At 44.2% G+C, this 18,104-nt stretch overlaps 1 protein-coding gene across 1 annotated transcript in view; it reads left to right on the top strand.

The window, feature by feature from the left end:
* The window catches only part of ARTN (artemin), a 39,547-nt gene extending 25,804 nt beyond the window's left edge, over positions 1–13,743 (top strand). The window contains exons 3-5 of the mRNA XM_063939366.1: positions 1,049–1,113; positions 7,587–7,785; positions 8,655–13,743. Coding sequence (XP_063795436.1) covers positions 1,049–1,113; positions 7,587–7,785; positions 8,655–9,097 — 707 coding nt within the window. The 3' untranslated portion in view covers positions 9,098–13,743. The remainder of the gene's footprint in view (positions 1–1,048; positions 1,114–7,586; positions 7,786–8,654) is intronic.
* Positions 13,744–18,104: the final 4,361 nt, after the last annotated feature.

The following is an 18,104-nucleotide window of genomic DNA, read 5'->3' on the forward strand; positions in this document are numbered from 1 at the left end:
ATATGTCATTCAGCCTTCACTGCAGTTTGTTAAATTCTGTACTCAGACCTGAGCGATAATGGGAATGTAATGGGAATATTGTGACATTATTATGATAATTACACAACAGCTATAGGGAATTATGCAAAAGAAAAAAAAAAACTATTATGTAATGCAACTTTTTTCTTTTTATTTGCATGCAATTACCTGCAGACCATGGTGGCTCTGCTGTTCCATTCTGCTACTCTGACCCGGAAGCATTGGTAATTTTGCCAATCCCACCGGGCCAGGGCCGCAGATGAGAGCCTGGCGAGCCGCCAGCTGTGCGCAAGGAGTGTCCTCACTTAGCCCTCAGGTCCTGTAACTCAGCCAGGGACCGATAGAAGCCGTTCCCAGTTGGCAGATTACTTTTAGGATGTTGCACAACATTCTATACTGCGTGCAGTTAAATCTGCACTTCACCTGGGAATTCCAGCTATGTCGTGACCACTTTTCCTTGTAGCAGAGACAGATCCAGATCAATTCCCAGCATAGATTCCGCTCGAAAGTCCAGTAACATTATTAGGGCAGAAAAATCCAGCAATGTGTTGAAATGACACTTCTGTGTCTGTCTTTACCAGAGGTTTTCTACGTGTTCTACCCTTAATAAAAATACTGTCCGTTGAGCAGGTTCTCGGGGGCTCATTCAGAGGTGTACACTATTTCGCCGCAGCGTCTCTCTCTCTGCATGCAGCGGCTGTGCAGCAATATGCAGATGACAGACACCTCTGGGGCACTGCGAGCGACATCACAGCCCCAGATTTGCACATGTGCAGGTATAAAAAGATCGGAGTGGTGCGTAAACATCGGGTTCCGCATCTCTGAATTCGGCCCTCAGTCCATAACACTGGGACACTCAAACAGAAAAAAAGTCCCTTCCCTACTTGCTTTTGTCATATCGCCAAACCTCCTATGAGGGATCTCCTCATCCAAGTGTGCATGACCTATAGTAGTGGACAGACCAATACACTGTAGACTATGTGGAACGTAGGAAAGGTTTTTTATAATAACAATATGTTTGTTTCTGCAGACAGGCCCGAGCTGTTCATGGGAAGAGGATCCCGGCCTGTGACAACCCCGCCCTGGAGCTGTAAGGTAAGTACTTGGGGGCCCTATGATGCAAAATGTGGCTGTTGAATTGAATACTGGGTTGAGATATTTGAAATAAATGAATAGGGCTCAAAGCCTGACTTATGATTCCATATTCCATTATCCTGCATTCCAAAGACGACGCGCACTTTAGTGAAAAGAAACAAAGTTGTGCAGAAATTGTTTGAAAAGAAAGAACGCACCCTCTCCCCCCAACAGGTCCTACAATCGGGATCCCGCGCCGAGATCACTGCCAATCCTTGGGGAGGGGGGGGGGGGGGAGTTTGACTAATATTATTCAAGCTCAATGGCAGATTATATAAAAGTGGACATTAATTGGAAGCCCGGGGGACTTAGACAGTTTTAGCAAGTATGAATTTGACAAAGTGACCTTGAGGTGATCATCTCACTGAATATCCCAATGTATTTCGGGAGATTACTTGGATAAGAGGCTTGCTGTGTATATTAATAAGTGATCCGCAGACAGGGGACGATCAGGCCCAAAGCAAAGATTATATGGAGTGTGGACAGAGGTGTAGCTAGGTGCCATGGTGCCCGGAGCAAGGGTATGTTTTGGCGCACCTCCCCTGTACTGAATTGGGGCATGTTACATTTCAAAAGAAAAAAATAGATAAAGCCAACATTGGTGACAGGGCCGGTTCTAGACCTTGTGGAGCTTAGGGTGGAAGTTTCTTTTGGACTCCCCTCATGAGCAAAACAGGGACAGTGCAGGTGTCTTGTATAAATAGCTCCCACTGACGCCTTCTGTGATCCACTGCTTCAGATCAGATCCTTCAGGTTACTCAGGAAATCCGGTGAAGTCCCGCTGCTAAATCCACTAAAGCCACTGTGTTTTCTTGCACGCAGCCGGTCGCCACCCCGGTAATGCCAGCAGCTGCTGTGGATTTTGGGGCACTGTGAGCAATCTAATAACATCGGAAATGAGCGTAGACATCGGGTTTACATAAATCTCTGAATTACTGTAGATTCAATATCCAATACGTTATATCAAATGGGCAGTTACTAAACAGGTTCATCACATAGTCTTGGCGTTTCATGGTCCACTTAGAACTTTCTCCATCATAACAAACCCTAGTCATTCATCAAGAGTCATTCTGAAAAATCACAACTCTAAGCATTCTGCATTCTGAGAAACTTGGCTTTGCAGGATGACGTAATTGCTCCAAAGTACTGTAGTTAGTTCTTCTTTATTTGATACAACAAACTCATTGCTTGTACAGAAAGGATATAGGGAAAATAAAGGAAATAGCAGGAATGTCAAATGTGGAACATATTTAGGTGATGAATTGTACAGGGAAGCCATCAGGGGGGCTGTGGAGACTGGTGTACCGGGCCCTTATAGAGAGGGAAGCCCACCCCTGGCTCCAATGCACAAGGAGAACTTCTTAAAACAAGCCTTATATATTTACACATCAGCTCTCTATAAACCGTTCCTGTAGGGGAGGGAGGGGCCCTGTCTCTTTTGTCAGTCCCCGGGCCCCATAATTTCTCATGGCAGCCCGGCTCTCTGTGTCCCAGGCAAACCCTCCTACGGATGCCTATAGTAAACGAGACATCAATACGGCTTCAGGAATATAAAAGGCAGCTGAAAGCAACGCTGCTTTTAGTATTAAATGAAAGGGTGTGATAGATTATCAGGGGGGGGGGGGAGGTGTTTAGGGCTAAATTTCAAGGGTGGCGACTACGGTGGCAGCATTTGGGGTCTACTCATTATTTATTTATAGACACAGAAAACTTACTTTCTGTATCTAGGTAGCACAGGTTTCACCGAGATCTCCTGCTTACCTGACAGCACCGCAGCAGAACACAGTCCCCCTACACTAATAGGGTAACCTAGTAATTCCCAAATTCAGCAAGCAATGATAATGCACAATATTTGGAATTTCTCAGTGTAGTGAGACGCCCTCTCAGGAGGTGTAATTAGTCCTAATCTTCTTGTAAACCAATTTCTCAGCCAAGACAGTGAAAGGAATGCAGTGTTGTAAACTAGAACTGTATTGGTCTGGTAAGTATGTGTCCTGGGTTGACCCTTTAAACATTCACCCAAGTTAGTATTAAAAGTAGCCATAAGATCATGTACTGTAGCTTCAAATTGCTGGTTCGCAAGAAAGGCGGCGGTAGAGTTAAATGCATTTTGCATACAAAACACAGGCAAAAATGACCCCCGAAAAAAGATGCATTTTACACAGATTGCAGATCTTGAAGTCTCAAGATGGGTCAGGTCTGCAATATGTGTCCGTTTTACGCCAGGAGAATGCGCCAGATTAATGCTAGGATAACACAGTAGTGTATGTGTCCGTTTTACGCCAGGAGAATGCGCCAGATTAATGCTAGGATAACACAGTAGTGTATGCGCCAGGTTTACACCAGGAGAATGCGCCAGATTAATGCTAGGCTAACACAGTAGTGTATGTGTCAGTTTTACACCAGGAGAATGCGCCAGATTCATGCTAGGATAACACAGTAGTGTATGCGCCAGGTTTACACCAGGAGAATGCGCCAGATTAATGCTAGGATAACACAGTAGTGTATGCGCCAGGTTTACACCAGGAGAATGCGCCAGATTCATGCTAGGATAACACAGTAGTGTATGCGCCAGGTTTACACCAGGAGAATGCGCCAGATTCATGCTAGGATAACACAGTAGTGTATGCGCCAGGTTTACACCAGGAGAATGCGCCAGATTAATGCTAGGATAACACAGTAGTGTATGCGCCAGGTTTACACCAGGAGAATGCACCAGATTCATGCTAGGATAACACAGTAGTGTATGCGCCAGGTTTACACCAGGAGAATGCGCCAGATTCATGCTAGGATAACACAGTAGTGTATGCGCCAGGTTTACACCAGGAGAATGCGCCAGATTAATGCTAGGATAACACAGTAGTGTATGCGCCAGGTTTACACCAGGAGAATGCGCCAGATTAATGCTAGGATAACACAGTAGTGTATGCGCCAGGTTTACACCAGGAGAATGCACCAGATTCATGCTAGGATAACACAGTAGTGTATGCGCCAGGTTTACACCAGGAGAATGCGCCAGATTAATGCTAGGATAACACAGTAGTGTATGCGCCAGGTTTACACCAGGAGAATGCGCCAGATTAATGCTAGGATAACACAGTAGTGTATGTGTCAGTTTTACACCAGGAGAATGCGCCAGATTAACGCTAGGATAACACAGTAGTGTATGCGCCAGGTTTACACCAGGAGAATGCGCCACATTCATGCTAGGATAACACAGTAGTGTATGCGCCAGGTTTACACCAGGAGAATGCGCCAGATTAACGCTAGGATAACACAGTAGTGTATACGCCAGGTTTACACCAGGAGAATGCGCCAGATTAATGCTAGGATAACACAGTAGTGTATGCGCCAGGTTTACACCAGGAGAATGCGCCAGATTAATGCTAGGATAACACAGTAGTGTATGCGCCAGTTTTACACCAGGAGAATGCGCCAGATTAATGCTAGGATAACACAGTAGTGTATGCGCCAGGTTTACACCAGGAGAATGCGCCAGATTAATGCTAGGATAACACAGTAGTGTATGTGTCAGTTTTACACCAGGAGAATGCGCCAGATTAATGCTAGGATAACACAGTAGTGTATGCGCCAGGTTTACACCAGGAGAATGCGCCAGATTAATGCTAGGATAACACAGTAGTGTATGTGTCAGTTTTACACCAGGAGAATGCGCCACATTCATGCTAGGATAACACAGTAGTGTATGCGCCAGGTTTACACCAGGAGAATGCGCCAGATTAATGCTAGGATAACACAGTAGTGTATGCGCCAGGTTTACACCAGGAGAATGCGCCAGATTAATGCTAGGATAACACAGTAGTGTATGTGTCAGTTTTACACCAGGAGAATGCGCCAGATTAATGCTAGGATAACACAGTAGTGTATGTGTCAGTTTTACACCAGGAGAATGCGCCAGATTAATGCTAGGATAACACAGTAGTGTATGCGCCAGGTTTACACCAGGAGAATGCGCCAGATTAATGCTAGGATAACACAGTAGTGTATGTGTCAGTTTTACACCAGGAGAATGCGCCAGATTAATGCTAGGATAACACAGTAGTGTATGCGCCAGGTCTACACCAGGAGAATGCGCCAGATTAATGCTAGGATAACACAGTAGTGTATGCGCCAGGTTTACACCAGGAGAATGCGCCAGATTAATGCTAGGATAACACAGTAGTGTATGCGCCAGGTTTACACCAGGAGATGTGGGTGACAGTAGTTAATACTAAAATGACAATACATATTTCGTACAGAATATATATTTTTTACTATTTTTAAATGGCCGGGAGGGTCCGAAAACTTGGGTGCTGCTCCCGGCAGCCGAGAAGAGCATTTAAGTCTCCCAGAGTACACCACCAAGTCTGCCCAGCACCACCCACTCTCTGAGTAAAGTGGTCGGTCCAGGCCACCTGGCATTGTAAAGTGGGGGGCAGGGCCCCGATGATGTCATTACACGGTCACGCCCCTGCATCGCCCCCCTTGCCACACCCTGACCCCTGCTGTGCTGACGTGCCAACTATGCTTTTATCTCAAACATAAGACAGTCTGTGTCTGGGCATAAGAAATACGTAGTTACATTTACCATGTATAACACAATAAAGTACAGATGCTAATACAAAGTAAAGATTCCATTCAAATTAAATACCAGCGTCTGTAAGTTTCTCCTTTAACGATCAAGTAGGAAAGCTCTATGTCTGCCTCAGACCAATTGCAGATATGAACTAAATAATGTGAATAGAAAGCAGCAGCCATATTAATATTTATTAGAATATCAGTAGGAGGGATCAAGACTAGGGTGGCCAATCCCGGGATCAGGATAGGCGGGTTCCCGAGACTGGACCTTCCAATCCCGGTGATTTCGGGATTAGAAGTCCGCTTGTTATTTCAATGCCAGGAAGCGTCGAGCGTCCTCAGGAGGCTCAGACGCCACCCAGTTCCCTCCACCCAGCTCCCACTGCTCCCAGCTGTGCACATTGCGCAGCGTGACGTGAAGTCAGAGGTCACGCTGCGCAGTCTGATGCCAGATGCCCGCACTGCCCAGATCGCAGTTCGCCGCCTGCAGCAAGTGAAACTGCCCGCACTCCCAGAGGATGGGGGGTAGTTCTGTGGGCTGGGCGGGTTTGGGGGGCACTGAAGACTTTAATTTTAAAATCTTCAACCCAATCTCAGATATCCTGGGAATCCCAGGATTGATCATTTTTCAATCCCGATACCCGGGATTGAAAAAATGGCCCAGGATTGGCCTTCCTAATCAAGACGATCTCGGCCAATCAAAAACAGCTTCTGGTTGTCATCATCGGCCCTTATTTTGCACATTGGATAGCACCGGCAAGTGACGCACCTCCTGATAGGCTTGTGTCTTTGTTGTGATCTGCGTGAGTCGCCTTTGTGTTAGCACTCCCTTACTTGGTCAATGCTTGCACTCCATTTTGCCTCTAAGTGTGAGGAGTCAATGGATGCGCAATACATTTTTGTGCGTGCGAACAGTACAAAGAAGAGCAATTTGCATAAAAAGAAACAGACATCCAACGTTAAATCACCCCCAACGTTTAGAATACTTGCCTACTGTCCCAGAACAGCCTGTAGGCTCCTGAAAATCAGGTGACCCTCCCAGCCGCCCAGAGAAGTGGGCATTTCTCCCGAGGCCGGCCTCTGCCTCCCCACTAAGCTGGGTGATGACGCGTTTTACGCTGAATCGCGTTATCGTAGCCACACCCCTGCTGTGCAATGCCAATAACCTTGGCATTTTATAGCCGCGGTGTAGCCTCGATGACCCAACCGCATAAATGACGCACCCCCACACAGCATTCTTTGGCTCCTTGTACTGCTCCCTGGTGTGCTGGCCTGGCTGCCCTTTCCCGAATAGGGCAGCCAGAAAGTCGCCAACTATGAACTATTAGAACTCGAGGACATATACTGAAACTGGAGGGAGGCAGGTTCAGGGGAAATTTAAGGAAAAATTACTTCACAGAAAGGGTAGTGGATAGGTGGAATAGCCTCCCATCAGAGGTGGTAGAGGCTAAGACTGTAGAGCAATTTATAAACATGCTTGGGATAAGCATATGAATATCCTTACAAAGAATTAAGGTTCAAAAAGGGTTGAGATTACCTAAAGGCTAAAAAGAGGGGCAGACTAGATGGGCAAAGTGTTTCTTATCTGCCGTCAAATTCTATGTTTCTATGAAGTATATATTAGCTTAACATATGTGAGCTAAAGGGGGTGTTCTAGTGACATCTATTGGTGAGATTGAGGAATTTAGCTCAATGGAGTTTATCTCAAAACCTCTTGAATATCCGAAGTCATTTCTCAATGTGATCCGAAGTGTTACTGACAGATGTTCCTGATCACTAGAATCATTGCTGGCTTACTGACATGTTCCCGTTCATCTAGAATCTGATCATTGACCATTTTCCCATTGTGTTTGTAGGTAACGCTCTGGCCTCTTCTATTGTCCTTGCTGCTGTCAGCGATGATCACCTCCGGGTCTCCAACTCCTGTTATTGGGGGGCCGTCTGACACAGAGACAGACTCTGACACGTCGGTGACCTCCGACCCCAGTAGCATCGATTTTGTGGTGGAGGAGAACTTAGACATAACCATTAAATCTACATGGAGTACTACATATGGTGAGTAGAATCACTCTCTATTGTTCAGGCAATAAAGTTTATATTATGTTATATTTTATGTAAGTTATTAGAACGACCAGTAAAGTCTAACAAATAAATACATTTACAGGAAATATAAAGACTGGTAATAATATTAGATTTACGGTGTGCTGCAATTTATCAGTTTGATATTAAATAACGTGCACATTCCAAATCAATGACTTAATAGGGGCCTTACTTTAATCATAAGAAAAAGACCATTGCTAAGGTGTGTAAGAGAAACCGAACTCATTATGTAAAGTGTGAAAGAGAACTGTACATCTGGTCTGTGCAAGGCCAGATTAACAGCTCCAGGCCTCACATAAATAGGCCCATCATCATGGAAGCATGATGACCACCCACGAGATGGTCACTATTTCCACCATTAACCATAAGTATTTCCATTGTATTTCTATGTTCCTCATAAAATTATTACATTTATATATTTTTACATATTTACGTATACATTGAAACTGGTAGTGTAAAGGTGTGCATGCCCATGTGACACTGGCCACACCCACACAGCTCTGGGCACACCCACAATGTACTGACCACACCCACACAGAGCTGGTCACTGCTCCTCAGCTTCTCATTATGGGCCCTTGAATCATTTTCAGCCCCGGGCCTATCCGTAGGGAAATCGGGGAAATTCAAGTTCAAAATTCCCGATTTGCCGATCCCAACCGTTTTCAGTCGGGATCGGGGACCTGCTATCCTCCCCCATTTCATCGTGGCTCTTCCCCTTTTTGGGTGCGCAGCGAGGTCGTTCTAGAAAGTTGGGACGTATATTAATGTGGGAGTTAAAGAGAAAGTATCTGATGCCTCATTAACGTGTTCGTATTTCGCTTTAGAAAATATCACATCTGAGGGCCGCAGTGAAGACGAACTACAAGACAACATCCTATTCCGTGCCGAACGCTCTCCTGAAACTTTGGTTAAGCCAAAAAAGAACAGGAAGTCTGGTAGCCGTGGGAACGGTAAGAAAGGCGAGAAAGGCTGCAGCAAGCAAAGTCTGCGAGTGAAAGTCAGAGACCTGGGACTGGGATACGACTCTGACGAATGGATCACGTTTTATTACTGCAGTGGTACCTGCCAACAGTCCCGCAGCAATTATGATGTCACGCTTACTACTCTGCTCAACAACAAGAACATCACGCACAGCTCTCACGGACGGGTCAGCAACCACCCTTGCTGTCGGCCCACCAGTTACCTCCCGGTGTCATTCATGGACGTCAAGAACAACTGGAAAGTAGTAGACAAGTTGTCTGCGGCCGATTGCAGCTGTGTGCGCTGAGGTTTGTTAGACGTCACAAACAGGAAGTAGGAACAATTGACGGCTCCTGGTATAAACCAAGAATCGCCAAGGAAGCGAAGGTCGAGCAGTCCGATGCCCAACAGGGGAAGCAACAGGCCGTACAGGGCATTTCCCTGCATAGAACTGAAATGCTGGCGGAAGAACCACCCTCGCAATCTGCAGATGGAGTTGATGGTCCTACAAAAGTCCCACCTCAGTTGTTTAAAATGTTTAAAACTTGGCCAGAGCAGGACTCACGCAAAAAGGTTGTTCACAAATGAGGCCTCTCATGGAGATGGAGATTGTCTATCGCTAATGATGCTGATGATAAGTAATGCACAAAAGGGTCAATGAATGGCAACGTCTTCTTTTGACTTTAGAGGTGAAGTCTTCTTCATAAATGACCAACCTGCAGCTTGGAGGATAGAAGTTGCGTCGTAGGAAAAGCGTATTTGGTGCACTCGGGGATCGCTGTTTGTTACAGTCGCCAACCTACCGTATTATGAGGCAGATATAGAAAATAGACACAAGATTACTGTATGCGACAATCACTGTGTGAATAAACTGAACTGTGTATATTCGACAAATAATCCCGGATTACTATAGCAAAGTATTTGTGGTCTTTTGTATACAAGACGCAGGAATTTGCTGGGATAATTTTAGGCCTTTCCAGTCAAGTGCTAGAAAAATACAGTTGCGAATGGATGTATTAAGTCATAGCTTTACTCTAGTTCAATGACATTCGAAGGTCATTATATAGCACGGCTAATGATAAAATGAGACCCTTTACCGCCATTACTCACCGCCGTCTCCAAGGCAGCTTTTTGGTTCTTTCACCATCCTCCAAATATAAGAGACACATTAACCTGCTGAGAAATATGGCTTCTTCTGTGTAATGGGGAATTGCACATTTGTTCCACAATTCTACTGAGAAACAGCTATGGGGGCATATTCAATCAGTCGAAGTTTTATTTTGTTATTTTTTTTAATGTCACTTAAAAAGTAAAAACTCAGCCATGTTTTTCAGTGGTAACAATAACCTCTATTAGCACAATAATATGTACTATGGTGTTCTTCTCCATACTGCACTGAGGTAGTCTGTGCAAAATAACAGCAACGCATTTCGCATTTCTGCTAATGCTCTGAATACAGGAGGAAGGGCAGGGTAGAGCCTTGGGAAGGATTCTCCACACCTGATTAAATGTTTGTGTTTCATCTAATTGTTCTTCCAGACACTGTATACACATACGTTAATTATGTGTCATGTTAATTGTTTACAAAGAAGTCTAAATATATTATAACAAAACAGTAACGTTTTTAACGCTATAAGTATTCAACACAGGTTTGCCGGCATAAACCCTTAATCCATCACTTCCGGTTTCCTAGTCCACAGTAAATGCCACATTTCCACATCTGCCTATGGCCCTCATTCCGAATTGTTCGCTCGCTAGCTGTTTTTAGCAGCATTGCACACGCTAGGTCGCCGCCCTCTGGGAGTGTATCTTAGCTTAGCAGAATTGCGAACGAAAGATTAGCAGAACTGCTACTAAATAATTCTTAGCAGTTTCTGAGTAGCTCCAGACTTACTCACAGATTGCGATCAGCTCAGTCCGTTTAGTTCCTGGTTTGACGTCACAAACACGCCCTGCGTTCGGCCAGCCACTCCCCCGTTTCTCCAGCCACTCCTGCGTTTTTACCTGACACGCCTGCGTTTTTTAGCACACTCCCGGAAAACGCTCAGTTACCACCCAGAAACGCCCCTTTCCTGTCAATCATTCACCGATCAGCAGGGCGACTGAAAAGCGCCGCAGGATCCACAGCAAAACTGCTAAGTTTTTAGTTAAATAACTAAGCACATGCGCTCTGCGTGCCTTGCGCATGCGCATTAGCAACAAATCGCAGCATAGCGAAAATCGGCAACGAGCGAACAACTCGGAATGACCCCCTATATTTGCTATTTGGATATATGTGGATATTACGCCAGTGTACAAATATTATCACACTATTTCTAAAGACAGGGAATGTTGATGTTACATTATGTTTTTGGCTGCTGTACTTAAATGATAAAAAAAACAACAACAGGGATAGTAAAACAGGTATCACATTGCTCACATAGAAAGACCAGATGTATATTTTTTCTACGGCTAAATTCTATGCTTCATTACCGGGAATATCTGCCTAAAACACATTTTCCTCTACTGTAATATATGCATGGCAATGACGCAAAAATGTTTATATTAAAATGACTGACAAATGAAGCTGCCAATTCCGGGATTGCAAAATTACCTGGCAGCCGCAGCATTAACTAGAAGTAGTTTTGTTCCAAACCATAAACGAATTAACATTCAAAACACTACAGTACTATGCTGCTTCGCATTCCTTACTACTATTGCTAAAACATCATTCTAGACTCGCAGTTTTATAAGCTGATGTTTAAGCCCCTGATGTGTTGAAACGGGTTGGGGTCAGGTGACCGCCGGTCACCTGACTACATCCCGTTAAAACAACACAAGGGAAATACTGTGGTAAAATCAAGTTGTTTCACCACTTGTTTACAGACGGCTCGTACAAATCTAAATACAAAAAAAAAATAACGAACGATATAAAAGTCTAAAATGAATTATGTCGTAAACACAAACAAAAATAGCACAAATCTACAACATGTAAAAGCAAAAAAGTAAATAATTTATAATTGATAGCAGATTTCTATGCGTGCTTTTCAAATTCTCCAAATATCTTTACGGAGAACGGTAGAATGTATTACTTCACAATAAAAGGAATCTAGAATGATAAATGAATAAAAGTTGGTCCCCCCAATAAATCAACATGCAAATATTTATTAGGAGACAAGAAGGAGAATTAACAGGAAAAACATATTTCCTAAAAATTTAGCTTTTTTTTTTAATCCTAATGGGTCTTCTGTGTATTACATAACCTACACACATTATTGTTTCAATAGGATTAGTCTCCAAAGCTACCAATAATTTATATGTACTCATTATACTTTTACAAAACATAACAACCCAACACCTCATACTTGTAATGAGGTCCCTTGAACTAGAGGGGTGTTGGGAGGAGATAAATAACAGTGGGTTCTGTTACTACCTGGTTATCTTCAGGGGCATCTTGACTTCCACATCAAGCTTTGTAATTAAAAGATTGAGACCTTAGTGGTTTCAAGTGTGGAATAAAATATGACACAGTTACAGTATGTATATCAAAAGACACACAATAACTAACCCAAGCCCACCCCACTGCATCTGTTCCAACAGGCACTGACAACCTTCTACCCTCTCTGACAACCACTGATCTCTATACTAATAGACTTGCTGCTACATCAATAGGAGTAACACACAGGTGACCAATTAATGTATACATTTTAAATAGAGAGAATAATTGTCTCCCATGCCTCAGACGGGCGTGATATATGATCCCGGCGGTCGCATGACTGACACCGGCATCCCGGCAATTAGAATGCCGACAGGGGACAGGGTCATTATTTGACCCCTCTCCTGTCCCCAACCCGCTTGGGGTGGGGGCTAGGACTAAGACACTGGGGGTGGGGGCTATGGCTACCTCTTCTTTCTAGTGCCTAACCCTAGCCTCCCCCCCCCCCCCCCCCGGGTCCTAACTCTAATAGTGGCCCCGATACTTACTTTCGGGATGTCAGCACTCCTAGTGGTGTCGGGAATTTGCGTTGGTCACATGACCGCCAGCATCCCGTCTCAGATAACCAGTGGTCCTCCAGCTGTAGTAGATCTGCATGCTGTGACTTGCAGTTCCACTACAAATGAAGAACTACAGATTCCATAAGTTATGGTGTTAGAACACGCACACAAAAAGTCCCCATTGAACCGTTATTTCAAGTGGCCACCGAAGCTTTACTTACTATATTTGTATGCCTAATAAGAAGTGCAGTTTCCCAATAATCATTAGCACACACTTTGCACCTACAGTCTGTACAGGGGATGGTGCTGAATAATCTCTGTGATCCATGGAATCAGCCAACGATACGTAGGTCAGATTATATTTTATGAACAAGATAGACAAGTGAATCTGACAAATGGCTCGTTTGCAGAACAATAATGAATTTGGCACATCGGTATTCCCGTACCGCCTAACCCCGCCGTAACGGCCACTGCCCCGGTCTTTGCATGTACAGACATTAGAGAACGTTACATCCTATACACTTCACCACTCTGCAATGGAAGCTGTTACTTTTACTTAAACACTATATCGCAGTGTGCCTCACCGACTATGTATTTATTACATCTAACTTATTTATTTATTGGTTGTATTTTGTATGATTTGTTTTCCTTTTTTTAAAGAATATTTATTAACTTCTATTAACCTTGTTTATATTTTGTGATGTAGTCATTGTTTAAAATGTACTTTTTTATTACATTAAGTCAACCTACCTTAACCTTGGATCTGTATGAGGGGACAGAAATACATTGCTGATTCCAATTCAGGACGTTTAAGGGGGATGTAATCCAGCACAGGATACATTAACAAGTCATTGGTTACATCCAACATGTTTGTCTGTTAAATTAAAATATATATATATATTGTTATATAGTTTGTACCATTTTACAGAGATATTAACCGAATTGCTGTTTTTATTACAATAAAACTATATTTTTGTATAGATGCCTGTTTACTATAGGAATAAAGCAGATACTAAAACACACTTTGCTGCGAGTGTAAACTTTTAAAAAACAGTAGAAACCCACAAACATTACTGATAATAATATACAGTTACCTTATTCTTACTGTGGCAACAAACAGTGGTAAATGCTGGTATCTGGTGTCTCACCTCAGTAGCTTAGTATTACACATGTGTGCATCCAGTGTCGGACTGGGGCAAGTAGGGCCCACCGGGGGAATGCAGTGGTAGGGGCCCATGTTTAGGGGAGTGGCCAGTCCGTATAGGGGGTGTGGCCTGCCACCTCATTGGTTTGACTAACCATTAGAGAGTGCAACGTCTGGGCCCCTTCATAAATATATGGAGTAAATTCAGCTGCTGCATGCATGATAATGTACCAGATTAATAACAGATTAATAACAGCAATGCACTGTACAAAATACACAGTACAGTATAAGGTAACATATGTATAATTCAAGTGCACAGTCTGGAACCTGTTCCTTAGAGCAGGAGGTCTGGGGCCCACCGGTGGTTTCCCCTGTACCCCTGTGGGCCAGTCCGAGCCTGTGTGCATCACTGTGACAGTAAAGATGTCTGCAGTCTGCAGATGTGCAGTAGCACATCAGGTTGCCTCCCCTGCAGACTCTGGGTCCTAGTGCCTGAAGTGCATGCAGCATAGGAGACATTGCAGAGTGCTGTTCTCCCAACATTTACTTCCACAGAGCAAAGCATTCAGGGGCAAAGTAACTCAGCTCCCAGACTAACCCGAGTCTCATTCTAGTCACGCTTCTTTCCAAGCATTCCAAAATGGATGGTCACCAGCTTACAACATTTACTATGTAACTAAGTATTAAATAAAACTTAGCAAATACATATTACTACCTCTTATCATATTATCTGGTTTCCAGAGACAGAGCTAACACACTTGCAGAGGTGAAGGTTAGAGGTGAGGGGGACTAATCATGCTGGGATTTATGGTGCATGCGGCATTCTCAACGTGCTCTCAGAAGAGTAGGGACCTGCAGTAGGGTTGCTATGGGGTATGGCCTTGGCGTGTTTTGCTGGTGTCTGAACATGTTATTCAATTTGAGGGATTTTTAGAACTGCCTAAACAACAATATGGACGATCTGCAATCAGAAACCAGCATAACACTTATATTTCAACGGCCTAGGTCTCAGGCGATACGTGGGTGTGTAGCTTGCATTGTGGGGATGGGGGGTGTCTACAACACACTTACACTGTTAATGACCAGAGTTCTCCTGCTCCTAAAACTTTGCTTACATACTCTACAGAGATCCTACACATTTACTGAACACTCCCACCCACCGCTATGATCCCTTTGTTTCCACTCAGTTTACCTGGCACAGAAATCCCACCGTACATATTGACTTTAGAAGGAACACCAGCTGTGCATGCAGAAAAAGGGATAGGATGTGGCTGTGCAAAAAAACAACCTGACACCTTCCAAACCGATTAATTACAATTTATTAACAGTACATCTATAAAAAAAATAATAATCAATAAATGTATAAATAAGCACAATAAAAGGAAACATATAATAATACATGAATTGTAATTTGTTCAAACTGGATATAAAAATAAAAGTACAGTGCAGTGCACAGATTTAGGCTTTGCACTATCAGTATAATTGTGCCTTTCACTACTGTGCCCACAGTCATTCTTAAGGGGAGATGTATCAAAGGGTTATGGACAGGGCCGTAACTACGTGTGTGCCTGGCACACAGCGCAGTTGCCCTGAGGGCGCAACGGCCAGCGGCTTGTAATGAGTCAAATTGACTCATTACAAGCCGCCTCTGCTGTGTGCGCCGCGCTGGTGAGGAGAGCAGCGGCGGAGGCAGCGGAGAAGGAAGAGGAGGGAGGAGGACTGGAGCCACAGCAGCGCTATGTAATTAGTAGTAGCGCCGCTGCAGCAGTCCCCTCTCCTTCCGTATTGGCTGCCCGGCGCTGCTGTGAATGCTGGGATGCGGTTCCTTCATCCCAGCATCCACAGTGGCGGCGGGCAGCCAATATACGGAAGGAGAGGGGACTGCTGCAGTGGCGCCTCTACCAATTACATAGCGCTGCTGCGGCGGCACCAGTCCCCCCTCCTCCTCCACCTCCTCCCCTGCGGCTGCCCGGGATCTGCCAGTACGAGGAGCCTGACTGACAGCGGGGAGAGATGGTATCTCTCTCTCTCTCTCTCCTGTCTGCCACAATGTGTAAAAGGGGGGACTGGCTGCCATAATGTGTAAAAAGGGGACTCTGTCTGCCATAATGTGTAAAAAGGGGGGCGCTGTCTGCTGTAATGTGTAAAAAGGGGGACGCTGTCTGCCGTAATGTGTAAAAAGGGGACGCTGTCTGCCGTAATGTGTAAAAACGGGGACGCTGTCTGCTGTAATGCGTAAAAATGGGACGCTGTCTGCCGTAATGTGTAAAAAGGGGGACGCTGTCTACCGTAATGTGTAAAAAGGGGGACGCTGTCTGCCGTAATGTGTAAAAGGGTGACGCTGTCTGTCGTAATGTGTAAAAGGGGCTCTACCTGGTGTAGTGGCGCTACTGTGCAGTGTAATTTGAATAATGGAGACTACTGTGCACCATAGTATGAATTGGTATTATTTTGTGGCCACGTCCCTTCCCATGAAGTCACGCCCCTATATATTTTTTGCTGCCCCTAACTTGCATGGGGGGGGCACCAATGCCGTTTCTTGCACACAGCGCTAAAATGCCTAGTGACGGCACTGGTTATGGATCAAAGGGTCGATAGCAAATGGTCAACATACACATAGTCAACAGGGATGAAAGGTCAACACAGAAATTGTCGACACATGAAAATGTAAAAATTTGTATTTTTGGTGTCAAAATTTCCCTTCCAGCATGTGGACCCCCCTATTTGTACACCGCGTTCGCTTGCATGGCTTGCTTCGCTCACCATGCTTCGGGCAAAGATTACCATTCTGAATTGTAGTCTGCGTGGATGGTAAAGTATGAAAAAGTCCTAAAAATTAAAAAGAAATCCAAAAAACTCATGTCGACATTATGCTGCTTCGACCATTGTCATATCATTTGAAACTGTCGGCCTTTTGACCATATCAACCATTTGGTATCGACCAATTGCTTGCCACCTTTTAAATGTCGACCTATCGCCTGGATACCTTATCAAAGCTCGGAAAGAGACAGTATTATTCAGTTTCTAGCGTGTCATTTTACAGGCTATTTGGTTGGTAGCTCCAAGCTTTTGATAAACCTCCCCCTATGTTTGGTCTTCCGTGTAAATTTCATGTTTATGAACTCGGTAATCACAACTTTAAAGCTCAGTTCCAGCTTCATTCAATGCCTGTTGAAAAGAACGGACATTGGCGATTTAAATGGCAGGTATGCACCAATATGCACCAATATTTAACCCATAAATAATGGACGTCAGAGGTGTCCGCAGTAAATCTTTAACTAGTGAGTTTGGTCAAGTCATTGGGGGAGGAGGAATTCAATTGCCGGTGATTATCTCGCGAGGGAAAAAAAATTTTTTAGGACACCCGCTGCACTTTACGACAGCGGGATCTTGTTAAAAAGTAGTCATTACACCATAGGGTAGTGAGCACTTTTGAAAGACAGAGGTGCGAATCGGCCGGGCAAAAGGTGTGAGTTGGACTGCCGTTGCCGGTGTTTAAATGCTGCTGCAATGTCAATTTGCTCCCTTTGCCCATAACTGAATCCCCCCATTATGTTTTAAGTATAATGCCAATTAAAAGGTGACTGATGTTCAGTTGTTTGCTAAAATGTGACATATATATACACACATACAGTTGTGCTCATAAGTTTACATACCCTAGCAGAATTTGTGATTTTCTGGCCATTTGTCAACTTTTCTTTCACTCATGGTTAGTGGTTGGGTGAAGCCATTTATTGTCAAACAACTGTGTTTACTCTTTATATCATAATGACAACAGAAACTACCCAAATGACCCTGATCAAAAGTTTACATACCCCAGTTCTTAATACCGTGTATTGCCCCCTTTAACATCAATGACAGCTTGAAGTCTTTTGTGGTAGTTGTGGATGAGGCTCTTTATTTTCTCAGATGGTAAAGCTGCCCATTCTTCTTGGCAAAAAGCCTCCAGTTCCTGTAAATTCTTGGGCTGTCTTGCATGAACTGTACGTTTGAGATCTCCCCAGAGTGGCTCAATGATATTGAGGTCAGGAGACTGAGATGGCCACTCCAGAACCTTCACTTTATTGTGCTGTAGCCAATGACAGGTCGACCTTGCCTTGTGGTTTGGATCATTGTCATGCACCCAAAATTAGTGAAACCAGGTGGCGCAACCTTATCACAACAAGATTTAAATGGTCAAAGAAAGGCTTACACA

The sequence above is a fragment of the Pseudophryne corroboree genome, chromosome 9, assembly GCF_028390025.1.
Source record: "Pseudophryne corroboree isolate aPseCor3 chromosome 9, aPseCor3.hap2, whole genome shotgun sequence".
Taxonomy (NCBI): Eukaryota; Metazoa; Chordata; class Amphibia; order Anura; family Myobatrachidae; genus Pseudophryne; species Pseudophryne corroboree.